At 40.9% G+C, this 17182-nt stretch overlaps 1 protein-coding gene across 16 annotated transcripts in view; it reads left to right on the top strand.

The window, feature by feature from the left end:
• Celf1 (CUGBP Elav-like family member 1) overlaps window positions 1-17182 on the top strand; it is an 80161-nt gene that overhangs the window by 45344 nt on the left and 17635 nt on the right. For 8 of the 16 annotated variants that reach the window (XM_036186621.1, XM_036186612.1, XM_036186611.1 and 5 more), the window contains 4 exons: window positions 4488-4514; window positions 12203-12390; window positions 14885-14967; window positions 15323-15371. In XM_036186621.1, the coding sequence (XP_036042514.1) occupies window positions 4488-4514; window positions 12203-12390; window positions 14885-14967; window positions 15323-15371 (347 nt within the window). The remainder of the gene's footprint in view (window positions 1-4487; window positions 4515-12202; window positions 12391-14884; window positions 14968-15322; window positions 15372-17182) is intronic. The other 8 variants (XM_036186619.1, XM_036186615.1, XM_036186622.1 and 5 more) reach the window with 1 other exon arrangement.

Raw genomic sequence — 17182 nt, 5'->3', positions numbered from 1 at the left:
TGGTGTTATATGATGTATTAACCTGTGAAGTATAATTATGAACCTTAATTTTCTCCCCCTACCTCCTCGCTAATTGAAAATACAATTCAACATGTGATTTCAGTAATACTAGATGATCCTCATTTAAAAAAAAAAAAAGTAAAACAAAATTTGATTGGCAGTTTGCTCAAATAAATTGTGGGTACAGAAATTGACAACTTTGTTAGCTAGCCAATATGTTAACCTGGCCCTGCGTTGGGGCAATAGGGAACATGAGTTCTGGACTTCGTTGAGAAGGATCCCATTTCTAACTCGATTTCCATCAAAATCTGAACTCTGTGTTATTTCATTTACCTTAACCAGTGTCCCTGGTTTCATCACTTTAACCAAGTTCAGAATAACTTTGGAACATCAAGTAAATGCACCTTTATCGAAAGCCAAGAATGTTAGTAGGAGAACGTTCCCTAGCTGAAAGATAGTAGTGTGAGTCTTTGAAGTTAGGTCTCCCTGTTCAGATTACACCCCTGAGACAATTGTGAGTAGTAAAGACACTTTGTGAGGTGGTTTTGAGAGTCTCTTAGCCATATTGCTCTTTTGAAATGGATTATATACCTTCTCTATAGTCCTCCAAATAGTGACTTAGATGTTTTTTAATGACAGTTCTTTTCTGTCAAAATGTTATTTTAGAAGTAGTTAAAAGCGCAAGTTGCAGTAAGCATTAACTATCAAGATTCAGCACACCAAAGCATGCTCATATCTCAGAATATATACCAGCCAAAATTGGAGTCTGTGGTTCAAATCATCTTTGCATTCTAGAAGTTTCTTTTTGTGCTTTGCTACTACTGCCTGTTGAACATTCCAGTGTTTACCTCAGCTCCCTTCCCCCTGTTCTTTGGCCTTTTCTTTTTGTGCTAGAACTTAGCTTGCTGAGCAAACAAATGTTCTGAGCTACACTCCATCCATGCAGCCTCCTTCCTTTTTTCCTTTCCTTTCCTTTTCCTTCGCGTGTATGAAGAGTTTCATGTATGTAGGCTGGCCTCTTAACTTTCTGTGGAGGCAAGGCTGATGAACTTCTGGTCCTCCTGCCTCTACCTCCTGTGCTTTGTGATGGTCATCATATGCTTCTACTCCCAGTTTGTACAACCCTGGGACCAGACCAGGGTTTCCAAGCACTCTACCAACTGAGCTACCAACCTCAGCCCAGTTTCTTAACCTTTTAAGAGGTTGAACTAGTTCACCATTCTACAAAGTCTGTGACAGAACCATTGCATGAACATCACCTGGAACTTACAGTAAGGTCCAAGACTGTTTTAAGTATAATGTGTAGTTTTTAATGTACATTGAAGTTTGAAACAAATGGATTTAATGTGGGTATTTTGAATTAATCAGAGTAGATTGTTTTGGTTTTTTTTTTTTTTTTAATCCAAACTCATTTGCATCTATTTTTGTGACCCATCTTTACCAAAGCTTTGTAAAACTAAGTGCTTTGGCTGTTGTCCCTGTTCTACAGATGAGGAACTCAGTTGAGAGAGGCCATGACTTACTTGCTGAAGATAATTGATGTCAACCTTGGACTTTTTTTATTGGGGGGGGGGCAGGTACTAGACCCCATATCAATGAGTAGCTTACATTTCCATGCTTTTAGATCCACTTCCATATGAATGATACACCACCACAGAATGGAGCTTATGATGCAGGGTGTGTGTGCATGTACATGCAGGAGTTGTTGGAAATAAAATCCAGAACTTTGTACATACTGGATGAGCACTCTACCTCTGACCCACATTCCCAGCCCCAGGATAAAGAATTCTTGTAATTGGCACGTGCTTGCCACCTGAAAGGTCCCTGAAAGCTCCAGGGAACCCAGATACCCTTTCCTGTTCTTCTGCTCATGTCCTGGGTTCTTGGTCATGGTGAAGCCTTCTGCTAGCTAGCTCTTCTTTTCATTTGCTTACGCTTCAAGATACACTATTCTTCAAGGGTTAGGTCTAGCTCTCTAATTGATTAATCTCCTTTCCTAGCTTCTCTGTTGCTCCGGGACTCTACTTTTTTGTTTTTAAATGCCTCAAGCTCCATAACTTGACTCTAAATCTGTCTATTAGACATCTCTCTCTCTGATGGCTTCCTTACAGAAAAGCAATTTTCCAAATTGTCTGCATTAGAACCCATGACTCATAGTTTTTCTTCCTTGCCTCCTTGGAGTTCCTTAAACTTCACATCCTAGGGATGTGATGGTATCATGACCCAAAAATGAATAAAGAATCACCCTGGTTTCATGTTCTCTCTTACCCCAATTTATTTCTTCTTCTTATTCCCAGGATATTTCTTTTGTTGTGTGTGTGCGCATGCACACACACACACACACACACACACACACACACACACACACACACACGGGGGGGGGGGGGGGGGTCTACTTTGTAGCCCTTGTTGGACTGGGACTCACTCACTAGATGTGGCTAGTGTTGAACCCACAGACATCTGCCTACCTTTGTCTCTGCTAGGATTAAAGACATGTACCACCATGCCTGGCTCGTTTTGTTTTTATTTTTGAGACTGTCTGGCTCTATAGCCCAGGTTGACTTCAAACTCATGATGCACCTACCTCTACTTGCCCAGTAATGGAGTTGCAGATGTGCACATTCTCGGCTGGCTTGCCAGGTTTTTGTTTTGAGGATTTTTGGTTTATAATAACTATAATAATAATAATAATAATAATAATGATGATGATGATGATGATGGTGGTGATGATGTAGCTCTGCTATCCTGGAACTCGCTCTGAAGACTAGGCTGGCCTCAATCTCACAGAGATGCACCTGCCTCTGCCTTGTGAGTGGTAGGATTAAAGGCGTGCAGATTTAGAATAGCAAGAGAGTGGTAGTATGTATCTGTTGGGAGCTAGAGGCTAGAGAGAGAATCAGGAGTTCAGGATCATCCTTAGCAGCATAGGGAGTTTAAGACCTGCCTGGGCTATATAAGACCCTGTTTTAGAAACAAAAGGAAGGAAGGAAAAGCAAAGAGTTTGGAATAAAATCCAAGCTCTTAGTGTATCACAGGAAGTCAGTTTTCCGAGTCTCTCCAACCTACCTCTTTTTCTTGAGGTACTTAAGATACTTGATTCCTAATCACTTCTCTTCCTCCTTTTCTATTTCTATTGATTTCTGTGCTCTTAACTCCCAGATGTAGTTTTTTCTTCCTTTCTGTTCTCCATTTCTTATCACTCTTAGGCTTTCAGTCCTACATGCCAGATATCATTTCTCCTAGTTCATTCATCTTAAAATCCCCAGTCCATACTCCTCCAAATAAAATCAAGTTATTAGACACACACACACACACACACACACACACACACACACACACACTTTTTTTTTTTTTGGAGACAGTATCTCATCAGGTAGGTTTGACTGACCTGGAACTTCCTCCCCCCTTCTCTGGGAAGTGTGCTTCGCCATCATACCCAGCAACATAGAATGTTTATATTCGCTAAGTCATTTGTTGTGTAGTGTCTTCACTTGTTTAGTATTACTCTCCAGGGCAGATTGTTACTCAGTCTTTCATAGAGCCAATGTAATGCTGGTGCTGCTGGAGCTCTATCACCATAGTAAGAACAGGTTTTGTTGTTGTTTTGTTTGTTGTTGAAACAGGCAGGGTTTCTCTGTGTAGCCCTGGCCTTGAACTCACAGAGATCCTCCTTCCTCTGCCTCCTGAGTGCTGGTATTAAAGGCATGCGCCACCACCACCCAGTGAGCATGTTCTTTTGATTTGTTTTGTTTGAGGGTTCTTTTTTTTTTTTTTTTGGAGAGGAGGGGCTAGAGGGAGATAATTATAGAAGAAAACTTGATGTTTTCTCCAAACCCCAGGGAAGAAGACTACTTCAAAATTAAATTGTCAGCTATGCTGTTATAGGATGTTGACTTAAGAGACTTTTTTTTTTCTTTTCTTTTTGAGACAGGGTTTCTCTGTGTAGCTTTGCGCCTTTCCTGGATCTTGCTCAGTTGACCAGGCTGGCCTTGAATTCACAAAGATCTGCCTGCCTCTGCCTCCAGAGTGCTGGGATTAAAGGCGTGCGCCACCACCGCTGGCTTTTTTTTTTTTTTTTTTTTTGCAGAGCTGAAGATCGAACCCAGGGCCTTGCACTTCCTAGGCAAGCGCTCTACCACTGAGCTAAATCCTCAACCCCAACTTAGAGACCTTTGTTGATAGCTTTTTCTAGCCCAGTGACAAGTCTCCCTTTATCCAAATTAAAATTATTTCCACACATCATACACTTTTTTGTCTTGTTCTCACTAGAGAAATATCTAGAATGCAACATGACCTCCTTTCTCTAAAGTCCTTGAAATTTGCATGTGTTTCTCTTCCCCCTTTTCCACAGCACAGTACTTACAAAAGCTGGGGGGGGGGGGCTTGTTGAGACTGGGTGATGGTTAAATTTAGAATGTAATATGGGTTTATGCTTGCTAAAAAGGTAGATGGATTGATGTCTGAATTTTTTCTATTTGTGTATTGAGCAAAGGGAAACCAACTAATAATGACAGGTGAGTGACAAAGTGAATAATGAAAGCTTTTGAAAGTGACTGGGGGCTCTGCGTGTGTGCTTGCCTGCATGGCTTGGCTGTGCAGGTGTGCTTTACCTACCTGTGTGGGTGCATGTGGAGCTCAGAGGTTGATGTCAAGTTGTTTTCCTCTATTTCTCCACCTTATTCTTTGAGAGAGAAATTCTTCTGCTGAATCCGAAGTTCAGTTTCAGCTAGACTGACTAGACCAGTAAACCTTGGGATCCATCTGTCTGCCCCCGTGCTGGGGCACAGAAGTGCTCCACCGTGTCCAGCTCTTCACATGGGTTTCAGGGTCCGAACTCAGGTGTCCATGCTTGCACAAGCACTTTAGTGACTGAGTCATTTCTTCAGCATCTACTCCCCCCCCCCTTTTTTTTTTTTATCATGCTGGGGATTGAACTCTGGTTTTCAGCAGGCTAGACAAGTACTCTACCTGGAGATATTAGCCTCCAAGGAAGTAGACATTTATTTATTTACTTACCTTTCCATCTACTTATGTATTTACCTGTCTATCCTTTAACTATTTTGTGGTGCTGGGAACCATACCCAGTGCTTTAGGAATGCTAGGAGAGCGCTGCACTCCATCTTTACCGTCACCCAGGTGACTTCTTAATGCAGTAACTGCCTACTTAAGGACAACACGAAGGCGAAAGTGTATGTGCAGGGACAGCGGAGGACTGCCTACTGCTGCTCACCCCTCCGCACCAGTGGATATATATTTATGTGGTTGCTTCCCTCAGTTTTAAATTTCTAGATGACATTGTCACCTTTTTAACTGTTTCCATGATCTCCGAGGAAATAGCCCAAGAAAAATAAAAAATGTTCTCTGTTTAAACATCATTTACTTTTACATTTATTATTTAGTATTATGGACACATGTGTGGAGATCAAAGGACAACTTAGAGAAATTGGTTTGGAGTAAATGCTCTCCTACATGTATTCCAGGGATTGAACTTGGGTACCCTGGCTGGACATAAAATGCCTTTATCCACTGATCCTTCCCTCTCCCCCCTCCCTCACACGACATTAAAAATTTTTTAAAGATAGATTTCTTTGTGCATGTATGTATATAGGCAATGTGTGGTGTGAGTTGGTTTTCTCCTATTATGTGAATCCTGGAGTTTGAACTTGAGTTGGTGGAAGGTGCTTTTACCTACTGAGCCATCTTGCTGACCTCCCTTTAAAAGATATTTAATCAAATGAATTAACTTTTTGGAAACAGGATCTCATTGTGTAGTGCAGGCTGACCTGAAACTCAACAGAGATTGTTCTGCTTCTGCTTCCCTCACTGAATGCTGAGATTAAAGGCCTTGTATATACCATGCTTGTAGAGGTTAGAGGGCGGCTTGTGGTAGCAGATCTGTCCTCCACTGTCAGGCTTGGCAACAAGGACCTTTATCCATTGAGCCGTATCATTAGCTTTTCTCCCTACCTTTTATCTTTATTTTTATTCTTTTTTTTTTTTTTTTTGAGCTGAGGATCAAACTTATTTTTATTCTTTATTTCAGTCTTTAAAAAAAAAAAATTCTAGTTAGGGCTAGAGAGATTACTCAATGATTAAGAGGATTTGTTGTTCAGTTCAGCACCTATATCTGTTGGCTTTCTAGAGCACCCACACACAGAACAGAAAATAAATGTATATAAATAAAAATAAAGCTTAATTTTTTAAAAAATTAGCATAAATATGGATTTTATTTTGGTGTCTCTCCCCACCCCCCCCCTCACCCCCACCCCCCTGCCCCTAAGAAACCATGCCGGGCAGTGGTGGCACATGCCTTTAATCCCAGCACTCGGGAGGCAGAGGCAGGCGGATCTCTGAGTTCAAGGCCAACCTGGTCTACAGAGTGAGTTCCAGGAAAGGTGCTAAGCTACACAGAGAAACCCTGTCTCGAAAAGCAAAACAATAAGAACAAAAAAGAAACCATGTATTAAAGTGCAAATTTGGGGCTTGCAGTTCTAGGGTGCTTTATTTTCATTTATTTATTTATTCATTCATTCATTCATTTATTTATTTTTAATTTCTTTAAAAGATTTTATTTCTTCATTATGTACATAGATCTCATTACAGATGATTGTGAGCCACCATGTGGTTGCTGGGAATTGAACTCAGGACCTCTGGAAGAGCAGTCAGTGCTCTTAACCGGAGCCATCTCTCCAGCCCCATGTACAATTATGTTATATTTATTATACAATGCTTTTGTTATTTACCAATGTATACCATGTCTAACAGTGTGTTGATAAGTTAATTGCCCAGTATTTATTGGAAGCAGGAATGAGTCAGTAAATGGTTGTAGCTCATGATCTCTATAGTGTGTTGACTTTCTCTGAAAATTTGAAGCACCTAGGTAATGCCTTTCAAAGTGGTGTACTGCCTCTTCCTTCGCTCTGTTGTGAAATACAGTAAAAAATATTTCCTTAAAAAAATTAGATGTGGCTGGGCAATGGTAATGTACACCTTTAATACCAGCACTCAGGAGACAGAGGCAGGTGGATCTCTTGAGTTTGAGGCTAGCCTGGTCTAGGAAAAATGAGACATAGATTTATTTTTTTATTTGTTATTATTATCGATTTTAATAGGTATATAATGGCTTAATCCAATTTCTATGAAAAGGGAATTTAAAAGGTTAAGTTTGAAAGTTGCCTCTGATCTCTGGGCCTTAGTTCACATAGCACTGACCTAGACAATTCTTACGGATACTGAGTTGGTATACAAAAGGGAAAGATCGGTTTACGATTGGTTTACGAAGTGGGTGAACTTGAAGAGAGAAGAAGCTGGTCCTGTTGGTAGAGGTCCAAAGTCTCAGGCACTAGGGAGTCAAAGTCAGGAGAAATACAGATTCCTGGCCAGTGCTGTCACCCTTTAATACAGTGTTCAAGTCTATCCTGGGCAAATTAGTGAGGCTCTGTCTCAAAGTAAAGAGAGGGCATATAGATAGAGTACTTGCCTAGGATGTACAAGGCCTTAGGCGCTATCCTCACAGTATATTCCTCGACCCTCCAGAGAGAGAGAGAGAGAGAGAGAGAGAGAGAGAGAGAGAGAGAGAGAGAGAATTTGGAGAGAGAGAGAGAATTTGGAGAGAGAAAGGTTTTAGAATTCTGAGTTTCTCCTGGTTATAGATAAGTTGTAATTTGTGTATATTAACCGTTCTTTTGCTTCACACAGAATTGATGATGTTGAAAAGTTAGAAATGGCATGCACATGTGGGAGGGAAGAACAAGCCCATTCAGTTGCAGCTTCTAATGTAATATAAATGAACAAACCTCTGCCTCTGCAGAAAGAGCTGTTAGCTTATTAGTGAAACATATACTGAATACCTTTAAGGTTCTGTTAATCTTCTCTGGAATAGAGCTACATGATGAGAGATGATCAGCATTTTAATAAAACACTACTAAAACTGATAAAGTTGTTACAATCATGTTGTAAGAAACAACGCATTGTTCACTACCTAATGGTACCTTCTTTTTTTTTTTAATCATGGAAGCCTGGTTTCTATTGGGACAGTAAGGTTAAAATGAAAAAAAAAATTATATTTTTACAATGACCTGCCATATTTCTTCCTCCCTTCCACTCCCTCTTGTCTTTTCCTTTCTTTGTTTTCAGACAGGGTTTTTCTGTGTAGCTCCAGCTTTTATAGAACTCAGGATTGCCCAGCCTCCCTAGTGCTGGAATAATGGTATATACCACCAGCCCCCACCATCCACAGCTTTAAATTAACAGCGTAAAGGAAAACCAATAAGACAGTGTATTCCAAAGTAGGTTGTTGTTTTTATCATGTGCGTGGTGTATATATACCTGTGTATGGATATGTGGAGGCCAAGGGTGTCTTCTGTATCACTTTCTACTTCATGTTTTATTTTTCAATTTAATTAATTAATTTATTGAGACAAGGTCTTACTGTATAGCCCTGACTGACCAGGAACTTGCTTTGTAGACCAGGCTGACCTCTGTCTCCCAAGTGCTGGACTTAAAGATGTGCACTTCCATGCCTGACTACCACCACCACCACCACCACCACCACATCACCACATCACCACATCACCACCACCACCACCATCACATCACCACATCACCACCACCACCACCACCACCACCACCACCACCACCACATCACCACCACCACATCACCACCACCACATCACCACCACCACCACCACCACCACCACCACATCACCACCACCACCACCACCACATCACCACCACCACCACCACCACCACCATCACCACCACCACATCACCACCACCACATCACCACCACCACCACCACGACCACCACCACATCACCACCACCACCACCACCACATCACCACCACATCACCACCACCACCACCACCACATCACCACCACCACCACACCACCACCACCACATCACCACATCACCACCACCACCACATCACCACATCACCACATCACCACATCACCACATCACCACATCACCACCACCACCACCATCACATCACCACCACATCACCACCACCACCACCACCACCACATCACCACCACCACCACATCACCACATCACCACATCACCACATCACCACATCACCACCACCACCACCACCACATCACCACCACCACCACCACCACATCACCACCACCACCACATCACCACATCACCACATCACCACATCACCACATCACCACATCACCACCACCACCACCACATCACCACCACCACCACCACCACATCACCACCACCACCACATCACCACATCACCACATCACCACATCACCACATCACCACCACCACCATCTTTTTCATCATCATCATCATCATCATCATCATCATTAATTATTTTGAGACAGTATCTCTCACTGAACCTGTAGCTTGTCAATTAGGCTAGACTTGGCCAGGACAGCAAGCCTGCAGGAACCTCCTGTCTGTTTCCAGTGTTGGTGTGCCAGGCTTTTTCTGTATAGATGCTGAGAATCTAACCTCCATCTTCATGCTTGCATTTTACCTCTGAATCACTTGCCTATTTGCTTCCAAAATAACTTTTTAAGAGGGTAGCTTGGCCAGGCAGTGGTGACACACCACTTGGGAGGCAGAGGCAGGTGGATCTCTGAGAGTTTGAGGCCAGCCTGGGCTACAGAGCAAGTCCTAGGACAGCTAGGACTACACTGAGAAACCCTGTCTCGAAAAACAAAGCAAAACAAAAGAGGATAGCTTGATCCTGTGGCAATTATATAATCACCCATAGGAAGGGATAGCTCTCTTTGTTGTTTTGAAACACACTCTCATTTGGCCACAACTGGCTTCAAAGCTCTGTAGCCAAAGCACTTTCCTAAATTCCTGACTCTCCTGTCTTCACTTCCCAAATGTCAGGATTATAAGTGTGTTCCACTGCCCCCAGGTAGGATAGCTGTGCTTAAGTTGTCCTCTTGTGTATAACGCTTTTTGTGTGTGTGTGAGATTTAATTGCTTAAAAGAATTTCAAAGGCTAGAGAGATGGCTTGGTGGCTGCTCTTCCAAAAGGACCTGCCTTCAGCTGTCAATACCTACATGGCATCTTACAACTGTCTTTAATTTCAGTCTCAGGGTATCTGACAAGACCCCTTTCTGGTCCCTGAAGGCACCAGGAACACATGTGATACACAGACATACATGCAGACACCATACACCCATACACATAAAATTAATTTTGAAAAAGGAGAAAGAATTTCTTGGAACTAATAGGAAGAAATTTCTTCATTTCACAAAGCTATGAACCAGGCCCCCTTATACCAGATGAAGCTACAAGAATGAACAGGAAAGCTGTGGACACAACTCAGAGATAGATTGCTTGCCTGAGACCCTGAGTTCCATTCCCAATACTGCCTTTAAAAAGGAAATAAAGAATGAGAGGCTGGAGAGATGGCTCAGAGGTTAAGAGCACTGGTTGTTTTTTCAGAGGTCCTGAGTTCAATTCCCAGCAACCACATGGTGACTCATAACCATCTGTAATGAGACCTAGTGCCCTCTTCTGGCCTGCAAGCATGCATGTAGGCAGAATACTGTATAAATAATAAATAAATAAATCTTAAAAAAAAAAAAAATAGTGAGATTGCCAGGCGGTGGTGGCGCACTCCTGTAATCCCAGCACTCGGGAGGCAGAGGCAGGTGGATCTCTGTGAGTTCAAGGCCAGCCTGGTCTACAGAGCTAGTCCAGGACAGGCTCCAAAGCTATACAGAGAAACCCTGTCTCAAAAAACCAAAATAAATAAATAAATAAATAAGATTAAAGCCATTACTACCTTTGAAGAACTATCAGTCCTTGGGAAGATTGCATAAAGCTAGGTGATGATAAAAGATGTCAGCTATATAATAGAGATGGAAATTTAGTATTGTTTATATCCTAGAATGTCCCTGACTAATTAAAATGGAAAAATATTGAGAACCATAAGTACAGGGGTAAGTGTTGGCCGTATGTTTTGTTTTTTGAGATAGGAGCTTTGTATGTAGCCCAAACTAGCCTTGAACTTGAGGCAGCCCTCCTTCGTCTTAAATGCTGGAATTATAAGCATGCACACCACACCTGGCTTTGACAAGTATATGTTATTTATCCTCTTGATAACTACTTAATGCTAGATTCTGCAAAGGTGATAGGAAAAATACCCTCTGTGGTTGTTCAATTACAAAAGATTTATAAATTAAAGCATAGATGTCAAACGGCTTTCATAGATTCAGTATTTCTTGCTAGCCTTTAAGAATTTAAGTTGTTAGGTGTAGATGTTAAATTAAGTGTAAGATCTTGAAATGGTGGCAAAGACTCTTAAATGTTAAGTATAAGATCTTGAAATAATGGGAAAGATTTGGAAATGAACGCTAGCTTCTGATAAAATGTTTGTGATGCAAGAATGCCCCAGAGTTCTTGACAGTTTACAGGCAAGGAATATAGGTATTAAAGTAGGTGAAAGATTTTGTGGAATTTGAAATGGTTGTAGTTGGTGGGGAATCCAATGCAAAGTCTCAGAGAAACAGCAAGTACTGGTTACATAATTCAGAGTCATTTTTGGCAGTTCAGTAGAGATAAAGCTAATTTAAAAGCACCGTGTTTGAGACATCCCCTTTAAAACTAATATTCTGGACAATCCTTAGTTTGGAGTTGGGAATAAAATGCATCTGTCTTGACATCTGCTAGAAGGATATTGTCTGTCTGTATTTATGTTAGAGTCCTGATTCTTGCCTGTAATCACTAATCCTTTGTTACTATACATTACTATATATTTTATTAGGCTGATAAAATGACAGATAAAATACTTGCCTCACAAGCCTGGCAACAAGAATTCAATCCCAGAACCCACATAAAAGAGGACAGAACTGACTCCAAAAAGTGGTCCTCCAAGCTCTGCACAATGCTGTGACATATGAATATCCTTATTACTACTATATATTAAGAAGAGATACATTTGTTTAGCTGTATTCAAATATTTCTAAAATGATCTATCTTTGGGATCTTCACTGTGTAAGTTCTGAGAATTTTTAGATTAGACCAAAGCCTAAGTGTCATTGTCAATTTCTTTAACACTCAGTATGTCTTAATCAGAGTGGTGAATTTAGTTTTGATATGTAGTAGAGTGGACAGACTAGAATTCAGGTAAATTGAGTGGAAGTAATGAATGAAGTAGATTTTCTTCTTCTACCCCTTCTGGTATACAATATATATAACTTCCCCCTTATCTCATGCAGCTCAAAGAAAATGAACGGCACCCTGGACCACCCAGACCAACCAGATCTTGATGCTATCAAGATGTTTGTGGGCCAGGTTCCCAGGACCTGGTCTGAGAAGGACTTGAGGGAGCTTTTTGAGCAGTATGGTGCTGTCTATGAAATCAACATCCTAAGGGATAGGAGCCAAAACCCTCCTCAGAGCAAAGGTGAGGTGTTTTTATTTTATTTTTATTTTTATTATGGTTCATATATATGGAGGTCAAGTTGAAATACAAGGTTGGTTCTCCATTATGTGGACTCCAGGCATTGAACTCAAGGTTGAGCTTGGCAGGAGCTCTTTACCACCAGCAAGCACTTCTACTCACTGAACAGGCTTGCGGCCACGGTTTGGGGTGTTTTTACACAGTGCAGATAATGGAGTTTTAATTTGTGAGTTTTGGGTTTTGTTTGTTTGTTTGAGACAGGGTTTCTCTATATTAGCTCTGACTGTCCTGGAACTTGTTATGTAAACCAAGCTGGCCTCAAGCTCAAGAGTTTCTGCCTCTGCCTCCTTAGTGCAAGGATTAAAAGCATGTACCACACCCAGCTGGGTTTTATTTTTAATTCCTATAGTAATACTGTACATCTTATCTCTGATTGTGAGGGTATTTTTGTGTTTATAGGGGGAAGGTGTCCTTTTATATTTGCTATACTTTCTAATCCAAACATTTAATGGCTTAAAATATTAAGATAACCACATGATGACGTTTTGTAAGATGCACCTGGGCAGTCCTGTGTAAGTACTCAAAGAGCTGTGTCTCATTTGATCTAGGAATGGAATGCTTAAAATAGTAAAGTGACCCCAGGAGGTTTTTTGACTAGAGTGAACTGATGCTACAGAAGCCCCTCCAAGATAGTTGATCAGCTGAGAAGGGCTTAATGGAGGCAGTCGGTCGGCAGTAGCCTACAAAATGGTTAGGGAAAGAAAGGTTAGGCTCTTCCAGAGACCTCAGTAACATGTGTGTTTCAGGAGACCAGTACTAAGTAGGTAACATTAGCTTTGCTTATACACACAAAAAATTGTGACTTTTTGTAAAAGCTATTTTCCAGTACAGATGTTGTATATGCCCAAGTTAATGAGTTAAAGATCTAGAAACAGATGAATTTTCTCCTCATGGCATAGTTAACCAAAAAAAAAAAAAAAAAAAAAGTTGTGGTTTCTGGAAATGTCTGGCTATACAACGTTAATTTAAAATCCTGTGTTGCATATTATCGAGAGAAAACTATTATATTTCATGTTAACACACAAGTATCAAACCACTGAAGTCCAAGATTTTTAAGACCTTTTTGTCTCCAGATACTAAAAAAAGTACAAAATCTTCAAGACAGTACCAAGTGCTGTGAGTAATAGAATTATCTGACGAGAATCAAGAATTCAAAAAAGATTCTAAGTTCTTGTTCTTGAGTAATTTTATAATTTAATTCCTGATAATTACGTTTGAGTCATATGAACAAAAACTGGCTGTGAGAGGTTGGAGAGATGGTACAGCAATTAAGAGTACTGATTGCTCTTTCCAGAGGATAAAGGTTCAGTTCTCGCCATCTACACAGTGGCTCACAATAGGCTGTAAATCCAGTTCTAAGGGATCCAATGCCCTTTTCTGGCCTCCTCAGCACCCGGCACATATGGTACATAGACAAAACACCCATATACATAAAATAAAATAATAAAACAAACTTAAAAACTAGCTGTGATATAGGGAGTGGTTTGTTCTGAGCCAGCAGAGAGAAAAGGAGTTCCAGGAAACCAGGCTGCTAGAATAAGGGCTGTGTCTAGCTTGCTTGTGTCTAGTCTAGGTCTTTCCCTCAGCATATGACCTCGTTTATGGTAGGATGGGTTACATGTGAGGGCACACAACCTTGTAAAGGGAGCATTATAGGCATGCACGGTTGGGGAGACTATAATCTCAGTTCTTAGAAGGTGGAGACAGGACCTTAGCTAACATCAAGAACATCCTTAGCTAATATACCAAATTCAAGGCCAGCCTGTGCTACATGAAATTGTCTCAGGGGGTTTAAAAAAAAGGGGGGGGGGAGGATTTTTCCAGAAAGGTTACAGAAGCAAAGGCAGACTTCTAATGACTACAAGGAATTCAGGGATACATCCCATTGCTAGAGTAGACTAGAACAACAAAGAAAGATGCTTAAAAGGTAACATTCACTGAGCTGGAGAGATGGCTCAGTGGTTAAGAGCACTGGTTGCTCTTCTGGAGGTCCTGAGTTCAATTGCCAGCAACCAAAATAAATAAAGGTAACATTCACTTGGCCCTTTGATGAACAGTGGTAATGAGATCTGGCATGCAGGCAGAACACTGCATACATAATAAATAAGTAGATAGATAGATAGATAAAATAATAAAGGTAACATTCACTTGGCTCTTTGATGAACAGTGGTGGCCATCCCAGCTGGAATCCGAGTATGCAGAGGCAGGGGGATCTCTGAATTTGAGGTTAGCCTTGTCTACAGAGTGAGTTCCAGGACAACCAAGGATGCACAGAGACCCTGCCTCAATTAAAAAAAAAAAAAGAGGTAGTGCCCTTCTCCTCTTGAATTTGAAGAAACTCATTCCTCTCTTGAAGTTCTGCAGTAGTATAGTGATAGAAGTGTTTAAGTATTGTCTGTTTACAAGGCACCAATTTTGTAAAATCTTGTTTTTTCAGGGTGCTGTTTTGTTACATTTTACACCCGTAAAGCTGCATTAGAAGCTCAGAATGCTCTTCACAACATGAAGGTCCTCCCTGGGGTAAGAGGCTCTTATAAGTAAAAATGGCATTGTTTTAATTTTTGTGCATGGGACATGCTTCTGCATGTCAAGCACACAATGGAAAGCATTTTGGAAGAAAGGTAATTGCTGTGAAAAGGAGTCTATAAAGGGAACACTTGAAAGAAGATAGACCAAAAGTTGTCCTCGATGCCAAGAGTATTTTGTATTTTAACTTTATGACTCACTTCTGTCTATTCTTATATTTTGTAAGAAAGATCATTGGGCAGCCATGAATTTAGAGTATTCTAAAGGCTGTTGTGTTGGTATAAAGTCTTTATATTTTTGAGAGCCATGAATGGGTTTGGAGAATAACACCAGTGGTTTTCCTGTTTAGATGCATCACCCTATACAGATGAAACCTGCTGACAGTGAAAAGAACAATGGTAAGCAAGCATACCAAGTCTGCTCTGCATGAGATTCTTTTCTTTTCCTTTCTTAAGATAATTGTATTGAATTGTGCTATAAAAGTCTCTTTTGAGCTGGGCGGTGATGGCACACACTTTTAACCCCAGCACTCAGGAGGCAGAGGCAGGCAGATCTCTGTGAGTTCAGGACCAGCCTGGACTACAGAGGGTGATCCAGGACAGTTGGGGCTGTTGTTTCACAAAAAACAAAACCACAACAAATCTCTTGTCTTAATTTTGATAAATTAGTGAGAAAAATAGTTAACAGAAATATTACATATTAGGATGAATTAGCCCAGTGTGGTAGTATTCAGTGTAGTTTCAAGCATTTAGGAGTTTGAGGTCAGCTTGGGCCCACATGATACCTACCATATTTCAAAAACAGTCAGATACACAAACAGAAAACATAGAATGTCCTTGATAAGTATAATTTCTTATGGACAGGGTTAAGGAGGAAGATGGACCATCTGGGAAGCAGCCTTGCTAGTGCTTTTAAGACAGAACTTCCTGAGCTCAGTAGGGACAAGGCCATGATCAGTGCAGTTGCCAAGATACTGCACCCCAGCAAGGAGCTATGACCCAGGGACTTTTGGAGCTGGGGATGAACTCAGACTTAAAGTGTCATCTGTAAAAGCAAAATATAATGGAAGCCAAAAGAAATTGCAGTTGGTGGTCAGAAAGCTGCAAATAACCTTCGTTTCAGTCCCCCAAGTGAACTCTTTGAAAAAGCTGAACAAAAAGTTCAGCAGGAAGCTCAAGGAGAAATTGTCCTGAAACAACTTGGAGAAAGATGTGTAGAAACAGGCAGACCATCTCAGGGGCTGTACCATTAACAGACAGCTGTGCTTGGCGCCGTTCTTGAGGACTTGAGCTTCTGCAGTGAACTTGTGGGAATTATGCAGGTCTCTCAGTAGAAGAATCCACCTAAAATTGGATGGCAGCTAACTTATTTTGGTTCATTTAGATAAAATACAATAAAACAATGCCGTGAAAAAGCTCAGAGGCTAGAATGTTAATACTGAATTCTCAAGAATTTCAGTTAGAAATACAAAGGACCCACAGGAAACAGAGCAGGAGGAACTCTGTGAGTTTGAAGCCAGCCTAGTCAACATAGCAAGTTCAAGGACAGCCAGGGCTACATTGAGAGATCCTGTTTCAAAAAAGAAAGAGAGGAAAGGATGGAGGAAGGCAGGCAGACAGACAAATGACCAAATGCCATTCACAATTTAAAGGAGAATTTTTAAGTAAGAAAATTTAAAATATTGGAAAAGGAAAGTAGAAAGTTCCCACTGAAGTGTTCTGTTCCCTGGTCACATCAAGTGTAAAAACCTTTTCATGGTATTGCTAGAAAGAGCAAACATACCAAGTACATGACAAGATGCCAAAAACTTTGCATTTTATACCTACAAGATTAGCCTTTGTGGTAACCTGGGGCTGTCTGTTAAACAGATTGGTGAAGTAACTTGAACAAGAGCAGAAATTCTCCATATTTATGCAAATGCTTCCAAATATATATAATTTTATGATACTATTGTAAAATTATGGGAGGAAAAAATGTGTCTTAGAATCTTCAAAGTGAGCTGGGTGATTGTGGCACACGCCTTTAATCCTAGCACTCGGGAGGCAGAGACAGATGGATCTCTGTGAGTTCTAGGACAGCCTGGTCTACAGAGTGAGTTCCAGGATAGCCAGGGCTACACAGAGAAACCCTGTCTCAAAAAACAAAAGAAAAAAAAAATAATCTGTGAGATGAGTGATCTGAGATACAGCCAGGATTCAAACCCTTTGGC

The sequence above is a fragment of the Onychomys torridus genome, chromosome 4 (assembly GCF_903995425.1).
Source record: "Onychomys torridus chromosome 4, mOncTor1.1, whole genome shotgun sequence".
NCBI classification, from domain to species: Eukaryota; Metazoa; Chordata; class Mammalia; order Rodentia; family Cricetidae; genus Onychomys; species Onychomys torridus.
Note: the sequence above shows the minus strand (reverse complement) of the source record. Positions and strands in the feature narration are given on the sequence as shown.